This window comes from Fistularia commersonii, chromosome 5, assembly GCF_037954325.1.
Source record: "Fistularia commersonii isolate RoL2024-O1a breed Wild chromosome 5, RoL_Fcom_v1.0, whole genome shotgun sequence".
NCBI classification, from domain to species: Eukaryota; Metazoa; Chordata; class Actinopteri; order Syngnathiformes; family Fistulariidae; genus Fistularia; species Fistularia commersonii.
In genome coordinates, this window is record NC_141288.1 from 17,396,760 (window position 1) to 17,416,115 (window position 19,356).

At 45.4% G+C, this 19,356-nt stretch overlaps 1 protein-coding gene and 1 non-coding gene across 8 annotated transcripts in view; both read right to left on the minus strand.

The window, feature by feature from the left end:
* The window catches only part of dock4b (dedicator of cytokinesis 4b), a 128,778-nt gene extending 110,924 nt beyond the window's left edge, over positions 1–17,854 (minus strand). For all 7 annotated transcript variants that reach the window (XM_086147071.1, XM_086147070.1, XM_086147068.1 and 4 more), the window contains exon 1: positions 17,619–17,854. In XM_086147071.1, the coding sequence (XP_086003197.1) occupies positions 17,619–17,655 (37 nt within the window). In that variant the 5' untranslated portion in view covers positions 17,656–17,854. The remainder of the gene's footprint in view (positions 1–17,618) is intronic.
* trnak-cuu (transfer RNA lysine (anticodon CUU)) lies at positions 2,315–2,387 on the minus strand. Its single transcript has one exon. It is a non-coding gene; the product is annotated as a tRNA-Lys (tRNA).
* Positions 17,855–19,356: the final 1,502 nt, after the last annotated feature.

The following is a 19,356-nucleotide window of genomic DNA, read 5'->3' on the forward strand; positions in this document are numbered from 1 at the left end:
TTGAATTTCGCCCTAGCTGGAGGAGCTGCTTCACGCTTAATCTTGTCCATTACTGCGACTACATCGGTGCGAACAAAAGCGGCTCTCCAATTTGTTTTATAATAGCTCTCATCCTGCGGTGGACCCCGGATAGAGGAGGTTCCCAATTCCCTTACACGTCTTTCGGATTCAACTGGGATAAGAGGAAGCTGCGGCCAGCTAGATGCCAGCTAAACTAGGCTAATTTTGATGCAGTATCGAGACGGAGAGGACGCCACAGACGCGCACTGGGTGTCAAAGTGATGCCTGCGTTTGGCTAATTTGCTCGCGCGGCGGTCCGCGCAGACGAAATCAATAGAGTAGAGTAAGAAAGTTGGAGGGGGTGAGGAAAAACAAAAATGCCCCAGTTTCCGGATTTAGGTCAGCGGCAGTTGTGTGCACTCTCTAAAGCTGTCTGTAATTAAATAAAACTAGTTAAAAAGTCTGCAGGAGCTCTGAACTTGAAGGAAGAGAGGGAAAAAAAAAAAGTGGGAGAGGATGAGCAGAGAGGGAGGGACAAGGCGAGTGTGATTAATTTTATCTTTGTTTTTCCCCTCCCACTGTTATGATTGAATGCTGTTGTACAAAGTGGAGAGGTAACCTCATTCGTGTGCCCGTTCAGCTCCCCGGGGGGAGGGAAGTATAAAGATTCTAATGAGCAGAGAGGCTTCCCGAAACACAAACAGATAGCAACGTGCAGGGATGGTGTTCCGCCAAGCTTGGCAGCTCAGCTCTGTGGAGGAACTCCATATGGACCATCCATTGACAGCTTATCAACAATCCCACTTTAAGTGACTGTCTTCAGCCTCCTCATTTTGCCACCGTCTATATCTCACCTATCTCCTCCTCTTGATCAACATATGTTGTCTTTTTTTTTTTTTTCCCCCCTTTTATACAGTGTTACATGAACTTTCCAAGATTAAAAATGCACAGGGAAGCTTCCGCTGGCATCACATGAGCATATATTAATATAATGGGCAGATGCAGACACGGGTCATGATATCTATTTTCATGACTTTTTACTGCGCTGATGCCCCAGATCAGGTTAGGCACCAAGTTAGGCTATGCAGTGGGTGTGTGTGTGTGTGTGTGTGTGTGTGTGTGTGTATGTCTTTGTAGAAAAAAAAAAGGAAAAAAAAAAATAAAAAACTCACTAACCCAAGCTTACTATTCTGTATATTCCTGTGCATCGTGTATTTGCAAGTGTATTTGCAGTCCCTATGTCCTCTATTGTAAGTCGCTTTGGATAAAAGCGTCTGCCAAATGCAATGTAATGTAATGTAATGTAATCTATTTCTGAACCACATGGCCAAGAGCAGGGGCAACCTTCAACACCCAAAGAGCCATTTAGACCCGGTTTCCACGGAAAAGAAATCACTGGGAGCCGCACTTACTTTTTGACATCTAAAATAAAGGTACCACTGTATACGTTGCTTTTTCATTATTTTGCCTACCTGGGGTCGAAAGTCTCGACAAATTGACGGCGTCTCGGTGGGTATACCGGCTTCCAACTTATATTTTGAGCGTTGAAAAATAATAAATATAATTTTATTTTAATATTTCAAGATCACACAGGTTGCCGACCACTGGCCTCGAGGCTCAAAGGTTCAAAGTTAAATTATTGTCTTCTTTACTTGGCGCAGGTCATCTTATTGCTTCCTCCACTTCAGCACCATTGATTCGTTAATATTGAATTCTTTCGCCGCTGCTCGATTCCCGTCTTCTACTGCGTGACCGATCTCCTTGAGTTTAAACTCTGCGTCGTAAGAGTGTCTCTTGAAAGGTGCACTTTTGGGGTCTTCATACACACACAAGTGGTGTGGGACTGGAATTCCCCTTTACCGTTTTTACCGCTGCTACTTGGGCGACACACACGCACACACACACACACAAATGGAAATGAAAATGCCCGCTTCGCGCAGTCATATATCCCAACATGCACCACGCGCTACTTCTTTTACGGGAGAAAACGAGCGAGACCTGTTGCGGGTTATAAGGCGCACTGTCGGTTTTTGAGACGATTAAAGGATTTTAGGTGCGCCTCATAGTGCGGAAAATACGGTGAGTGAAATTTGTGATTTCTTTATTGATGCTCACGTTAGCACCTTAGGAAAGTGGCTGCACTGAACACACAAAAAAAGGTAGGTAGGTACGTTACTCACACCTAAGGGGTATTTTGCAAAGTTGACGGTTTATGAATCTTCTGGCTATGTTGATACATAGATTTGAATAAGCCAGGCTTAGAGTGGCTGGAATTTGTACCGCAGACAGCTGGGTGACTAGAAGTAAATTTTAGCGCCCAACGTGGGGCTCGAACCCACGACCCTGAGATTAAGAGTCTCATGCTCTACCGACTGAGCTAGCCGGGCTCACAGGAAAGCCAATGACGTCTCATTTTTTTTTTTGTTTTCTTTATTGTGTAAGGTTGTGATGGTTGAACAACCACCAAATAGCTGCGGTGCTTGAAATGGATTACCATTTGATTGGGATTGTGGTAAGTTTGTTTCATTGCAGAGCATACTTTTAAGTATGCAGCGGATGTGTGATGTCTGCTGATTTGTTCACTCGGTGTCGTTGCCACAGCAGCCCTCAGAACAGTGGCGATGAGGGGGAAGCTCGTGTTGACATGCATGTTTGTTGCTGAATCTTGCTTCAGGCTGTTATGGGCCTCAGGCTTATGTAAATTTGCAAATTTGTTGTTTGATGACCACCAATGGTCATCAGTGGGTGTTATACCTGTACCTGTTACAGAAACAACTTTCTGAATTGGTAATATTACAACCGCTCGCCAAGAACAGGTACCAGTCTTTTTAGCTATTTTAGCTAATTTCCGGACTATTGAGGGCACCTCAATATAAGCCGCACCAGCTTGCCGACCGCTATCTCGGGCTTCCTCCTGCGCACTAAAACCGTCAAAAGTCGTCCTCTTCGGTATCGGAGTTGAACGGACTCAGAATTTCCCGGTCATTTCATCGGTCCGATGTGACGAGGATAAACGTTTTAGCGGCGTGAAGCTCGTTAGCGTCCCCCACCCGAAAAAGTCCATATATTAGCCGCATCGTTGTTTACGTGTAAAAAGTCACAGCTTCTCGCAGCTTATCGTCCGGAAATTACGGTATTATAAAAATATGCGCACTAAGAAGGTAAGATGAAACAAAAACAAATGTAAAGACGGTCAGAGTCGGTAACACATTAGAGACATGTTAAGTCAAACTGCACTCAGCAGATGCACAAACAGCTCTCATCTCAAAGCTTTCCCCGTTTCGGGGGTTATATGAGTTTGGGTGATGCGAGGGTCAAGGGTTAGAGGGGGCAAATCTCAGCTGGGGGGCCGGATGTGGGCTCAGCCGAGCAGAATTATCCTGAGAGGCTTATCACGGGGGGGGGATCAGCTAAAACTAGCTTCAATGCGATGTGCAAAGTGGGGGTCTTAATTTAGCAATTTGATAATATAAGGGTCCCAAATTACCTTGTTTGGATTGAATTACGGCAAAAAAAAAAACAATCACGAGTGACTGAATGTGCTGCCGCGTGGAATCTGGAACTTACAGCAATTACGCTGCGACAGTGGATGCTTCTGGTTGGATGGATAAAATGTCACTGAACCGCTAGTCCAGCAGACTAGAATCATCAGGACATACAGTTTAATGACCTTTCCGGCCCTAAACAAATACAAGTTTGGTATTGAAGATGTTAAAATGTTAACAAGCAAACCACGAGTTACTGTTTCTAACAATTACACACTGACAACAAACTATTGTTACATGTTCTTGGAGGTGGCGTGGCACAGGAGGCAGAGCAATCGTCTGTAAAACCCAACATTCCTGGTTGGATTCCCGGTTCCTCCTGGCGTGTCGAAGTTTAGTTGAGCAAGACACTGAACCCCAAACTGCTCCCCTGGCGCCGGCGGACGGAGAACGAATTTCCCCACAGGAATTAATAAAAGACAAATTATTAAGCATTATGATAAACTAGAAAAAAAATAGCTGTTTTGAATGTTTTGAATTAATGCTTGAGCAGGAAAAAAAAAAACTGAATGAAACAGTTAATTGCCGATGATGATAACGTAAGAGCACCTATCAAAACTAAGGGCTGGAGGTGATGAATGCATTCTTTTAGAAACGTATTCCCGTATGCATCTGCACGGATATTAGCCATAATTCACTGTGATCAACTGCCATCGAGTCTGCAGCCCTGGGTGGTGGTGATGGTAAGGTTACTGGAGCATCAGGATAGCCTGGGCAAAGAGGATTATGGCAGCAGTCCAGATGAGGGTCCACGGGGAGCTTCTGAGTGATGCATCACCAGCGGTGATGTCTGGAAAAAAAATTTCCCCGACAAATCAATGGCCTGCTTGCCAACCCATTCAATCACCACCATTATCACACTAACCTCTGAACTCGATAGCAGCGGAGGGAGATGCGGCCGCATAATGCAGTCGCTCGGCTAACCGCGCGAAAACGAAGCGCGAAAAAAGGAAGCGCGTCGGGGGGAAACTGAACGGTTCGAGAGCAACATCAGTAGTCGGGTTGAAACATATGTTGTTCTTATGTGCAGTGCAGCATGATCCATTTGTGCATCAGTATTTTTAGCATCCCCACACTCATTATGTCAGCGCAGCACAGCAGTAGGACAAACACTGGTCAGAGTGAACTAAGAGAAAGGCAGGAAGGAAGGGAACACACGGTTCTGTCTCCAGTCGGGCATCTGCTCAGGCATTCAGGCCGCTTACATGTATCCTGGCTGTGAAGAATGTGTTTTGCTTTCCAGTACGCTAATGAAGTTTATTTCTGAGGGTGATGGAAAATAAATACAACCCGTTTCACCGCTGCGCTCGCGTACCGATGAGCTCTCAAGGTGCCGCATGAATAATGTCAAGAGGATAGGATTCATATTTCAAAGAGATGAGACATAAATCACAGCTGTTGAGCTATCCGTCTCGCCATTTCTTTTTTTTTTTTTTTTTTTTTTTGCAAACTAATGAAACAACATGAAAGCGTCTTTCTTCAAAAAGCTCACTGTTCAAAGAGTGAAAAATGATACTTGGGATTTTTGATGACCACGAAGGTCAAAATGGGCCCACCGACAGGTCATTAATGGGTTAATGGATTAATGGGTTAGCTGGCGGGGGGGGGGATTTCCATTATCCGCCTATTAACAAAAAAATAATAAGAATAATGAAAGAGAAATAACGCATTCCAGGCTCAGTTGGTCTGCTCCATTCCAGCTCGCTAACGAAACTGTCGATGTTTCAGTAATGAAGTAACAATCAATGAAATGAGCTAACTGATCCATAGCGTACTTTTCCATCGAAAAATCCTTTCAACGATGCACAATAGAAATAAGATGAAACACGTCGTGAGAATTTCAGATGCACAATATAAATAGATGTTGAATGAGACGTCCTGATGGCTGTTGTGTATCGTGGGGCCCCTCGTGTTTCCCATCCCCAACCTGGATCTGAGGCCAGCCCTCATCACAAATTGCTTGTTGGCAAGAATAGCCGGGGGGCCTCGCGAGGTATGAGAACCATCCACCGAGCGGGAAGCTGCCACGGGATCACGGTTTGTGCTCATGTTATTTACACAGCTGACATACATATAAACATTTTCTATCCTGTCATCTCCTTACCCGCGCTGAACCAACTGCCCGAGGTGTCCATCCGCCACTGTCTGCCCGCACAAAGGCTCCTACGGGGGATTTCCTCTGCATTTCCCCTCTCGCCCACACAAAGGGGATCCATTTCAACCACTTTTAGTGGCAACATTACACTCTTAAGGTCTTCACGCTCCCTCCCCTGAGGGTGGGGGCGGTAGAGTAGGAAAATAAAGGCACCAGGTGGATGCTTGAGGGGTTAGGCTCGTGCTTAACAGAGGCACTTCAAGCTAATCTCAAAATGCTAGGGTGTTGTACTTTTTAGCAACGTCTGCCCCGGAGGAGAGGAAACCGACACCGGTGCCAGAAGTGACTCGCATGTCTTTGTTGATGCGGTGACCCGTGATTTTTGAGAGATGGTGCAAAACAGCTACGAGTAACCTGAGATTAACGTTCTCTTTTGAGTTTACTCTCTGGAAAGTACACTGATATGGTTGGGGGGAACTGATATATAATTAGACTGTTGTGAAAGTGTTGAGATAGCTGTGACCTCGTAACGTACAGAAGCAGTGACAGTAAAACCAGTGACATGCAATCAGGGGAGGCAGGAAAGACCGTGCCTAACTTGCCAATCTTGGAAAGAAAAAAAATGTTAAAAAGTGTTAGATTTATCAGTGATTCGCACTATAAAGGAATTTTTCATTTTAACTTCACTTGTTTTAGGTTGTTTTTTATTCAAAATGACTGAATTTTTACATTGACTGTTCAAATACTGAGAAGAGACATGCAGTGAGGCTGCAGACTATTGAGCCTCAATGTAATTTGCGCAATGACGGCTGACTGCTTGCATGCTCTGCACTAAGACCATATTGCTATCTTTGTATGTTGCTATAAAAATGTTTCAACACTTTTGCAATAGGGACTACATTTCCAATGTACAGTGTTTTTTTGTCAACGGCTCTCTGTGTGTTACTAGTTTCTTGTGCTGAGTGATCAAAAAAACAACTGTGAAGAGACACTAAGTGAGGCAGGCAGTTCTCCTGCCTCACGGTAGGGGGCGCTTGTGATACCCAGGATTCTTTTTGCGATTCGTCGGCTGCAGAATACAGTGCCTCACCGGCCGTGAACCTCATCGCACGTCACTGACGTTCAACTTTGTTCACATGATAACATGAAAAAGGTTCTGTTAGCAATTTCACCCAAAGCTGACAATACATGAAGGTCCCCTCAAATCAATGATTACCCAAATAAGGTTCCTTTAAGGAACCTTTACTGTTGTAAAAGCCTGAGTTTGTACAATGAATATCGTTTCAGCTGAGCAGAAAAACCAAATAGATTATCCAAAATACTCTCTCGGATAAATCGGGAAGGCTATTTTTCACCTTTGCTAAGTCCGGAGTTATAGGCCCTTATCTGAATTCACTAATCTTCTCATACCAAGGGTTTAGTTTTAATCTACTAATATAAAGTTACCCCTATGCAAACAAAACATAGATGGAATTCGTCATGCCCGCACCATTAAAAAAAATTAGGAGTTACACTTACAACTTGTTGTTTCAATACTGTTTCCAGTTAAAAAAAGTTACTTTAAATTGCTTATGAGCAATGAATATCTCTTACAGTGGCTTACCACAAAATCCGGCAAATGCAATCTGCGTCTCGAAAAATGTCAACAGACCAATCGGGTTTAAGGAATCGAATGGAGAAATCCCGTCTGCAACAAAAACAAAAACAAACCCATCCGACAAGGCGCGGCAGCTCTGAAAGACTGAGAAGCCCCCATTCAATCAACGGTGACAGGCAGGAAGCAGTCAGACGCTCCGTCTTCTCCCGTCACACAAACAACTCTTCAAATGATTCGGCGCCGCGAATCCCTGACATCTTATTAATTAAAGACAAGTATTTAACGAAGAAATCTGCATCGGTGTGTTTGAAGGCTTTCCTCTTAACTAGATAAACATCCCAAACAGAAGTCCCCGTAGACAGGTTGAGTTGAAAAGAGGAGACGTAGGAAGTGAACTGGGTCGCCGTCTGAGGTTTAGTCAACCTGATGAATTAAACAGACTCTCTGAGGCAATAGCACTCTCCAAGACCCACACAATTAATTTAGGAGTTCACAAGAAATCGTTCAGCAGGGGGAGCACCAGTCAGTTCCCAAGTAATCATATTTGGAGCTTTGTCACAGAGATCGGACTTAATCTCATTTCAAAGTTGTAACTCCTCTGTTCTTTTGCCCCATAAATCTAAATGAAGAAAAATCCCCGCTCGCGCATGCAGAATACTAAACATCCCATACCCTCCTCTTCTTTCTACGGAGTAAAGCTATTTCAATCAGCTGGGCAGCCGTGCGTGCAAAAAATCAATTGCAATTGCTCTGAACACTTCACTCTCCTCACTATGATGAAAGCGGGCGAGTGAACGGTGGAGGCTGCACTGAAAAGGCCTTTTTTTGTGTGTGTGTGTGTGTGTGTGTGTGTGTGTGTGTGAGAGAGGAAGTGAGGGGGAACTGAAGGAGGAAAGGAAAGTCGAGGTGAGGAGGACAGGACAGGCAGCCGGCCAGCCACCTAGCGAGCGGCGGGTCGACCTGCGGAGGAGAGGCGGGACGCCGCCAGGAAACAGATCGCTCACACACACACACACACACACACACACACCTATAAAAGGACAAGGAGAGAATGTAGATTCCCGCCACCTGAGCAGGCCGATACGCCAAGTTCCAAGACAGCACACAGCTAAGGTCAGAGAGGCAGCTGCCCACAATCCGGCCAGGAAGCCGATGACGGTCCCACTGTGAGATTTGAGAAAAACAGCCAGATTTCAGCGAAGGGATGCTATAAAAAACATACAAGATTGTCACTCCTGAGAGTTTGAATAAATCACACTTGAGCCACAGCTGTGGTGTCTGTGTGCAGGAAACAACCAAGAGCTAAGCATACACGACAAAGATCCACACTCTTTGTCATCTTTCATCTCTCCTCGGGTGTCAACGTCGCCTTCGTCGAGCCCCAACGTTTCCTGAGGGCATGTCTCAACTTCGCGCAAAGTGTCGAATCTGACCGTTGCACCATTGCATTGATTTCAGGGAACCGGATGAATCACGAGAGCTTCCGGTGAGAGTAAAAGCCTTTTGGAGTCATGTCGGATCGCTTGTTCATCGTCTATTACTAGAGGGTAAAGTGACTTTTCCAACGGTTGCGTTCATACCTGTGGTGAATCGATGTGAACCAGCGAACAGTCAGAAACGCGTGTGTTTCACATGAATCCTAATATATATCAAATTGTTAGAAAAACAGCCGCCTTCACATGAAAACACAAGTTTATACTGCATGTCAGTCTCTTATCATCTTCTTATATCATATATATATATATAGCCTTTCCTTATGTGATCAAATTGTACGACCTATAACGCTTATCATTTGTTTGTGAAGTTGGTATTTACATCTCTCTGACCTTAAATTGGTGTCTTCATTTTGAATCCAGATAGTTGTTGCAGAATTTATCTTTGGCATGACGTTCAAATGTGGGCCAAATATCGGCTTTCGAAATCCGTACGACAATGTCTTTTTCCCCCGATTTCGGTATCAGCTTCCGAAATCCATTATCGAGAAGTAAAATCTAACTGTGGCTGCGCGGGCCGAGTAGAAAGTGAGATTTAGCAATGCGTACCCATTTGATCCGATGCATGACTATATCCCCCAAGATTTATTATTGATTTGTTCACAGTGTTACGCATAATTAAGACGTTCCCGGTTTTGTGATAAAAAGTACTCCGTTTCTCAAAGAGAAATAAAAACAGAAAAAAAAAAAATCAAACAAGATGAAATAAATCTAAATATACAACTTAGCGCTGTGTTTATTTGGTCTGGTATTCATTCAAATACAGGGTGACATCGTCATTTTTTTTTTTTCCCCTAAGAACATGAGTATTTTGTAAAAGAACATCTTCCAGGGTCTGTACTACCACAAACTTGAAACGCCTGCTGACTGTGTTTTCAGATCTTGTTTAAGAATAACATGTTTCTGCTGAGAGGAAACATGCTGCATGAGATTCAGTGCGAAAAAGAGTAAGTCACTGAACAAAAAAAAAAAAAAAAAAAAAAAGAGAAAAAAAAATAAATAAATAAAAAAATTTGCGGTAACAACTCTGCCAAAGCCTGTGGGGCATCTCTAGTGCTTCATCATCTTCAGACGTGCAGTCCACCGAGGCTGCTGTGCAGACACATTCACACAAGCATACAATTACACTCTATGCACCACTGCATACGAGCGCATAGCCACTAATAACCGTGTGTGTGTTCACGCACGCTGCGGGCGAACACACACAACATATGGGAATATCTGGGACAGTGTGATTCACAGGTGGGAGGGGGGTAGAATGTGGCCATGTGGAAGAGAGATAAAGGTGAACAGAATGAGGTGCGGATAGACGGACGGGTGCTGGGAAAAGAAAGGGATACAAAGCCAGACAGAGGAGGAATGAGTGAGACAAAAAGTGAGATAAGGGTCATGGCGGCTGCTGTCTCTGGAAACAGATCGTTCTGTGAGGATGAGCAGAACAGTGCGGGGAGGAGGAGGAGGAGGGGAGGGGGGGGGGGACATGGAGGAGGAATAAATAAAAAAAAAAAAAAAAGCATATCTATTTAATTAAAGCACCAGCAAACCAAAGCCGGCAGAGTGAAGGAAGGGCAGAATGGACGCCACTGTGGGTGAACGCCCAGTCAAGGTCATGCGATTGCGTTGGCGAGTGATCACTCTGAAGACCTTTCAACCGCTTCCTCGGCGTCTGACTCCCTCGCCGACATTAATCCTGTCCGCCGCCCCTCTGATAAACTCCTCGCCGTGTCCTCGCTGACCTGAGCCGGACGGCAACGTGCGGCCCTGCAAACCCACCGAAGTCGAGCGGCGCGATCCCGGGCATCGTTTCGCCAAAAAAAAAGTCCCGTCACTTGGATATATTTAGTGCACAAATGCACTTTTAGTCCTCTGCGGCCTTCCCATCTGCTTTGAGACGGTGATTTATGCTACTTTAATCAGATCTTTGAGAAAACACCCTCGGACATTTTTAAAAGATGAACCGTAGCCTGGATGCCACCTCGGGGCTTTTAAAGTGTCGCGGGCGAAAGCATTTATAAAACGAGGCTGAGAGCATAAATTCCTCCAACGTCTCTTTGTTTTGTTTCGGGTTTGTTTTCTGTTTTTTTTAACTACCCGGCCAATTCTCCCGAAGCCTGGAAACTTAGAGGACGGGCCAAGGAAAGTCCTTTTAAAAGTATAAAACAGCCACTATATTTTATTCCGAACTGCAATCAAATTGAACTTTTCAACCAAAGCTGCAATAAATATTGTTGAGAAAAAAAAAAATCCAAATATGACAAGGTTACAGCTTTAAAATTTAATGTAATTTTCATTATGCTCCTCTAATTGTCTGCCTCCTCGGGAAATTAGCTTTGCAAAATAATGACCTCCCGCCCCTCGGTGAGCAGACAGAAGCCACTTAGCTTAGCATGATAAGGTTACACAAGGAGAGCAGCGAAAAAAAAAACAGCAGCCTCATCGCATGCAGCTCGCAAACCTACATCTCTGGAAATACATAAGCAGCCTCTGGTTGCCGGGGCGATGTCGGACGGGACATATTTGAATATCGCACAACCGGGATTGACAAGTGCATACATTTACTACACAACAGAGACCAACTGCATGCTGCTGTTAAGCAGAGAAGGGAATTGAATGGTGATGATGCTCAATGCCGAGCAGCATCACAACATTGAATCATCCCCTGCTCTTCGGTGAATGCGATACGTGCAAAATACACGTTTATTTTTGGTAACTGAATAGCCCACTTTCGAGTGGTCAAAAGAGCCCGGCGGTCGTTCGAATAAAAAGACCGGTCCGAAAGAGAAGCGCGGATTGACCTGACGGGGGGTCAGCTCGCCCCGGTGGCGCTGCAGAGAAGAAAAGAGGGGAGGGGCGAAGTCGCTGATACGACGCTGCTAGGGATTCACTTCCCCCCACTGTGGTGTGTGAACGAGAGCTTTATTAGATTATTCTATTTTCCCAAATTAACAAGGTAATTTAACACCCGAACTACCACAACCGTTAGCCCTTTGCATGTGTTAATAATGTGTATGTCCTCACCGCCTGCCCGGACGCTTTATTAGCCATCAATAATACATCCGATGGTATAAGATTTAACCTGAACAGACTCCTTTTTATTAGCATGTTAATAATGAATTAGGCGTATTGGTTTTAAGTGAGCTTTATGAGAAAGTGGAAACCTTTAGGGTCCTGATACACGGGGTCACCCACACAAACCCCGGAGAAATCAATGCACACTTCCTTTATGGTCAATAAATGCAGGCCTAGATTTCAGCCGCGGGACACAAATAACTGACACTGGTCGGGTCCTGGCAATCATTTGGCTTGCATAAATGAGCACAAAAAAAAAAAGAAGTGTCTCTTGACGCATAAGCGGCTCTTCTCACCCGCCAATCACTGTGATTGTCACCAGCAGATGCCTTTTTTTTTTTATGAAAATGGCTTGTCAGTCATATTTTTCCAGCCCCCCCCCCTAAACACACACACACAAACACACACATAAACACCCATCCCTCTGTTGGCTCTACTACAGGAGCAATACTGATCAGTTAAGCTGCTGAATTCCTAATAGGACATATCCCATTAACCTCTCTAGAGCAGGGATCAGACTGATATCGAGGAAGAGAAGCCACAAACGCTCTGCGCCACATCACGCCGGCGACAGAGGCAAAGGCAACGGCTGTTTCGTAACAGAGAACCTCGCCAAAGGGGTCACGGAGTCTCACTTTCAACACTCTGCTTTGACTCGCAGCTTCAAAACAAGTCTTGTTTCCGGGTGCTGGGTGAGATGGGAATTAAACCCACACGATACTGGGGAGACTGTTTTTTTTTTTTTTTTTTTTTGTATCTCGGCCTTTACAAATATTTGAAAATCTGACACAGCATTACTGATTGGTCCATTTCGATTTATAATTGTTGTAGTTAAAAAGGCATGATGAAATGAATTTCTAATTTATTTTGGAATGAGCATGAGGACCAATTAGTTGTTACTATGGGGATTGAGGCTGGGATTTAGATGATTTCTCGCGACTTTGGGTGATTTTTCCGCATATTTGCCAATTTGCTCTTTGAAATCGACTCAATGAATTCACGGAAAAAGGCATCTGGAGGTAGACAGAAAAAAATTGTGCAACCAAATTTGCTTAACGTAATACATCCGCCATATAGTCTCTCTGAAACAATATTCAGGAAGCTCAATAAATTACCCGGCCTTTCTTTATTTTATCAAGGAGGTATATTGTTTTCCTCTTGCGTAAATAGGACAGAGTACCCACATGGAGAACTAAATGGACGGACATGTAGATGAAACCAGTAATTCATGTCAAGCCAATGTGAAATAGCTCCCTTTAAAATAGCCGTGTGTATTTGGCCAAACTGGAAATCACTCAGCCTTCTCAGAACAGAAGCATCATTTCCTTACACAATCAAACTGGGGGGCCACTGGAGTGGAAATGCAGACGGGGGAGAATAATAAAAAAAAAAACAAGGCCCCCAGCTGCCGCACCATTATACATGCTTGTGGGCTTCTCTGCGTATTAGTTTTCTGTTTCACCACCTTCAATGAGATTCACAAGAGCAGAGCTTAATTAACACAAAACGATGACTGGGCTGACAAATTTGACTCCTTTCCTTATATCTTGTGTCGCTGCTCCCAAACAAAAAGGCTGCTTGTTCAGTTTGGTGTGTGTTTTTTTTTTTTTTCCCTTCTATAATTGAGGGGGTCCATAATAAATAGAGCATGATTTAATTGAAAAACACAAAACGAACCGGCGGTGGCACTTCGCCAGCTCCGTCCTCGCCGTGTTCGAGCCGCGGCGCCTGGTATTGTTAGAGAGACGAAGTAAATGGATAGAATGAACCCGTCATATGTCCCGCGTCTGTGTAGATTTATTCATTTAACCCTTCCGTGAGAGACACAAAAGCGGTGAGCTGGATGGCGGGCTCTCTCTGGCTCCGCTTCTATTCTGCATCTGTTAAATTCACATGGGAGCCTCCTATAGAGCCGCTTTCCATGTCAAATGACTGCATCGGACCAGTTATTTGTGCAAATTTGTGTGCAAACACGGAGGTGACTATCTCTGCAGATGGAGACGAGGCTGCGGGTGAGGAAGCAATTACAAGCTGGTGGACTTCACCTCACAATACCCCCTCCCCCAAACATTGCCTCTGGGCTTTCTGCATTAAGGAATTATGGGTATAATGGTGGAATGGGGCCTCGAGACCCCCCTCCAAAACAACCTGCTAACCCTCAAGGGAATGGGGCGGTGAGAGAGTTTGGGAGTAACAGGGCAGGGCGTACGCCCCGACAATGAGTCCCACCTCTGACACGCGCCGGCACCCTCAACCGCCCCGTCTACCCCCCGCTCAACCACAGCGAGCGACATCCCCCGAGGGAGGCACCAACAATGTCAGCCAAAGCGACGTCAGCAAACCCCGAGGCCTTACATCGTCACCGCCGCCGCCGCCGCTCCGCTCCGGGCTCCTCTTGTACGTCCTTCCTCCACTCGGAGAGCGAAACCACGGCCACATATTTAATCGAGCTTCTCCAATCAACCGTCCTCGTCGTCGATGAAGAAAAACGTCTCGTTAAAACGGTTTAATTGTGTTTCTGCATTATGATGAGCAATGACATGCTTGATTGGTCGTATCAAAGGGCCTTAATGAGGAGAAAGGCCTCACTCTCTCGCTCTCTGTCGACGCCGCTAAAACTCTAATATGCTAAGTTCCGCGGGATAGCGACATTTTTATTCGGGGACTCACCAGCAAAGTTATCTATCGTCTCGGTTCCGGGGAGTATTTTTCGACATCACAGAGTGCGTCTGTCACCCCCAACTTCTTGAAACCGTCAGTATCCGACCTCGTGTCTCCTCGTACCCCCTTTTACTTCGACGCTGTGGTTTTTTTTTGGGGGGGGGGGGTTTTCCTGGCGACGCGACCCGTCGATTCGGAAACACGTCCGTTGTATAAAAGACTAGAAACGTCTCCACGAGCTCAGCGAGTCCATTTAGGAATCAGATATTAACATCATATCGTCAATCTTCCAGCAGTCTTGCTCCAGGTTAAAATCCAGTGATCATTTCACTGATGCACCGATGGGCGCGTTAACATCTACTCACGGCGAGTCTATTCATATTTAATCAATGGAAGTGGCCTTGTCCTCCCCGAGCCCCACTTCGCTCGTAAGATGAATCGACATCAAATGCCTCAACCTTCCAATTAGACATTCTGATCTTATCTAACTGGTCCGAGATCAAATGGCCCGGCAAATACCCGAGGAATTCCGCGCCCCTTTTCATTATCCGCCATCACGCTCAAATGGTGATAAAATGTTCGCTGAAAGCACCCGGAATTCTTGAAATGGCTAACGTGGCGCCTTACAAGGGCCAATATTAGGATATCGCAGACGTTCCGGAGCACGCGACTCCGTCGGGGACGGAGTGCGACGTCGGCGAAGGGTCAAAAGATCTTGGAATTCCATGTGACTCCGTCGCATATCGAGACCCGTTTTTCTGATAAATTGTGAGAGAAGGGAATAGATAATGAAAAATGAGATTCGGTGTCCATTTTTGTCTTCTACCTGGGCGGCATGAAAGCGACAAAGCCGCGTTGCCACAAAGGTGCATATGTGAAAGAACTTTCCCCAGTCAAAACATGGCTGATGGTCTTTCATTGCTATTTATACGGCGGTAATGACGCTGAACACCTATGAACTTCGACAGTGTTTTCAAGATCTGTCTATAGTCGGGACTTTTTGGGACGTGTTTAAACGTACCCGTCTGATGACAACACAAACCACCAGCTAGTTCCAAGCTGTTGCCGGTTCGGATTTGGTGCCGCTTGTGAGCCCAAAACAACCGATTCTTCATGCCCGGTTGTTTCGATTTCCACAACAACAACTAGATACATCCCATTATCTCTTTTAAACTGGCTGGACAAGCCCCGGACATGCCCCGAGGCATTAGCTAATGCTTATTGTGACGGCTATTAAGACGGATTAATTTTTTTTTTTTTTATTAGCAAAAGGAAACGTGAGTTTAGATTGGACGTGTTGGTCACAATGATCCCAAACCTCTGACATAAGTGGTGCTTATGTTTGTTTGTGGCGAGGTGTTGGCGCCGCTTATGAGAAAGATCCCTCCGGCCCTGAGCCGCAGTAATTGTCAACTTCAAGTTTTTAATTGTTCCATTTAAACGGAGTGACTCAGCCTCTCCGTCGCACCGGCGGAGAAGATGAAGTACGAAATGAAAAACGTCATCGGAGGGAATTTCAAAATCGATGAATCTGGGACTTCAACCCCACTGCGGAGACTAATAAGGAATCACAACCGAAACTGACCTAAGCTACTTGATGATCACATCATTTTGCGTGTGTGTGTGTGTGTGTCTGTGTGGAACTTTAATTTCACAACAGGAAAACAGCCCAGTTCCTTCCTCAAAAAAGAACCCAGCCGCAAAAGAAATGCGCCGCTGCCAAACATGTCTTGGAAAAAAAAAAAAAAAAAAAAAAAAAAAAAAGTATAAAAAATTAATCACGGGCAATGAAAAGAGTATCATTGCTGTGTTGCTGAGGGGAAAGGGATAAAGAAACTTTAATCCAATTAACAGCGTCCTTTCTAGCAACTGAAGACAAAGGTGACTATTCAGCCTTTGAAATAAATATCCATTTTCCAGCGAAGTCTGACAGAAGTGCTCCATGAAACTAAATCGCTCCGCTTTTACAACAAGACGGCTCTGGACTCGGAAGGTATGATATAACCTAATGGCACCATTACGCAGGTCAGCTCTTTGGTATGGTTGCCATGACGGAGGGGGCCGATGGTATACGCGCAACGTTTGAAGGGGAGAAAAAAAAAAAAAAAATCAACAGGGATCACAGAGTGTGACAGGGTGAAGCCGGAGGCGACGCTCCCTGGTTGGCCGTGCTTCGCCGAATTCCAGGTCACGATGACAAGGGGGCCCGCGGTGCATTTATTTTTGGCCAGTAAGCAACATTTACAGGAGCCTGGTAGTTTTATTATGCAACCGGTCGGATCCGAGGAGGTGCCGGGGTTTCTGTGATATATTTCTTATCAACAAACACACACACACAAAAAAAAAAAAAAAAAAAAACTTTGCCGGATTATTCTGCTGCATAAAATACTAATTGATTATTGGCTTGTTTTCAGTGACGCTGTGGGATATGCAGAGCATCATGCACACACACACACACAGATACACACACAAGGCCAGTATCTCTAGGGAATATTATTATGAGGCATTTAAGCCGCCTCTCAGTGGCCGCATTTCAATGAGAAAAAAAAAAAGACAAGCAAAGGAGAAATTCCTTGCACACCAACAGGGCAAAGACTGTGTGGGGTACCCCCCACACCTCTTCACACACACACACACACACACACACACACACACACACACACACACACACACACACACACACATTTGGCTTCGACTGTGTTGTTGTCGCTTATTTGTCTCACTTCAGTGTTTGATTCACGGCCCCCGACAGCCTGGAACAATAAGGATGCAGACATTTCCAGGACCTCTCAAGGTCCTCGGAAATCTCAGCCCAGGACACAAGGGGGTGGAGGGGTGAGGGGATTAAAAATACTAAATATTCTCCCCGTTGAATTGTTTTCCAGCTTGTTGTTGTTGTTGTTGTGCAAAAAAGGTTGCACAGAAGAATCACCCTATCCAAACAAGACAATATAGAAAAGGAACACTATTATAGGATAATGCACGGAGTGGATGGAGGAGAGAAGGGGGAAAGAGAACACAAAAAATATAATTTAAAATCGCGATGTGTCTGCAGGGGGGGGGGGTCAGAGCCGCGACCCCCGCGCAGAGCCGCTACCGGAGGAGCGCAGACATAAAGGCGGCTGGAGGTGGCGGAGGTGCGGGGGGGGGAAACTTACCGACGCCGTATTTCTCCTGCTCCGTGGGTATCCACATGGCTCTAAGGTCGGGACGGCAGCGAGAAGCGGAGGTTCGATGCCGCGTAACGCATTCTACTGGCGCGCCGAGCTCCGCTCCGTGGAAGGAGGCATTGTTTGGGTCCACGGGAGGAAGGGGGGGGAGGAGGACCGATCCCGAGGCTGATCCCGCTTCTGCTGCTGCTGCTCCTGCCGCCGCCGCCGCTGCCGCTGGTGATGGTAGCGGTGGTACGGAGACGTGGTGCGTTCAAGTGCGGTGGGAAAAAAGACGCACGGGAGAGATTTCCGAGAGGTCACCGCCGGATGGGACTTCTCAGCCTTTAAGGAAGGAAGCGCCGTTGTTTGAAATAACAAAAAAGGGAAAGACTTGGCTTGACCCCCCCCCCTGAAATCTTACCGTTTGGAGGGTTTAACTGTGGTGAATGCAGTGGAGCTGCAGAAATACTGCGAAAATTTGGAAAATCATGCATCTAAGTCTTTATGTCATGTTAAGAGGCATTGTGATTTTTGGGGGGCTTTTTTTTGACATAAAGTAAGACGGATCGTGTGATTTTTTTTTTGAAGGGCTTTTTTGACATAAAGTAAGACGGATCGTTGCCATATGTCCAATTAAAACAATCATTATAATATGGCAGGTCTTGATGAAGCACAGACTTTCATCACTGGTTTTACCTATTTAAATTTGGCGTTAAGCCTGATATATGCATAATAAAACACATCTAAATCACTTCCAAAACGTATAATTTTCAGTTTGCATCAGAAGTTAAAATACACATCATCATCATCATCATCATCATGTCTCGTTTCACCTGAGGTAGAAAGAATTTCCGAGGGGACTTCGAACGCAACGTCATCGCCAGCGCAGCGCTAAACAGCGGTGCATTATGGGATATGTAGTAGCACTTGGTGACGACGATTCAAATTTGATAAAGGTCTCTTAGGGGGAAGCCTGTGCCTCCTGGAGAGTAACCTGAATGCATCCTTCAGTTGACCTTGGAGGAGATGACTGAGGTGTTAAGTAAAAAAAAAAAAAATTAAATAGTATTGCAATATAAGGCCATTTATTTGCGTTATAAATGTGTTTGATATGGTGATACTGTGCACGCCCCTAATATCTGGGTTGTGCGCAACGACCTTCACCAGGACGGTGGATACACACCTTCCAGTGGGACAACTAGTGCATGAAAAATACATGAGTCTCAGCGAGGAGGAGGAAACTGGAGGGACTTTCAAAGCAAAAATGAAAGGCCTCAACACACAGCTTAGTAGTGTGTGTGTGTGTGTGTGTGTGTGTGAGCATGAGTTTGCAGTGTGTGCCGGTAGCCGCACGTGCACCGAATGTCACACATTTTTTATGAGCAGGCTGTCCTCGTCGTCTAATACAACCATTTCGACCAGGCACTTCCCTCCCCTGTCCTTCCCCTCCCTGTACCAAGACCCATCATCCGTCTGAGCCGTGCCGCCGTACAAAGGATTTTGTCTGAAAACCTGTCCTAATGTATCCTCATTTCCCCGGCTGCAAATGGCGCATTAAAATACTTTGAAGTGTCAAACATGCCCTCCTGTCTCGTCGCCGTTTTGCATGTCCACTTACCCATCCACCTTTGTAGTTCGTACGGTGAATTATGGATGGATGCGCCACGGAAAAGCATAGCGTTGCATTCCGTTGTCTTATCTGTCTTTTTTTCCTCCGAAGTGATCGTGTTTCTCGTACGTGGAA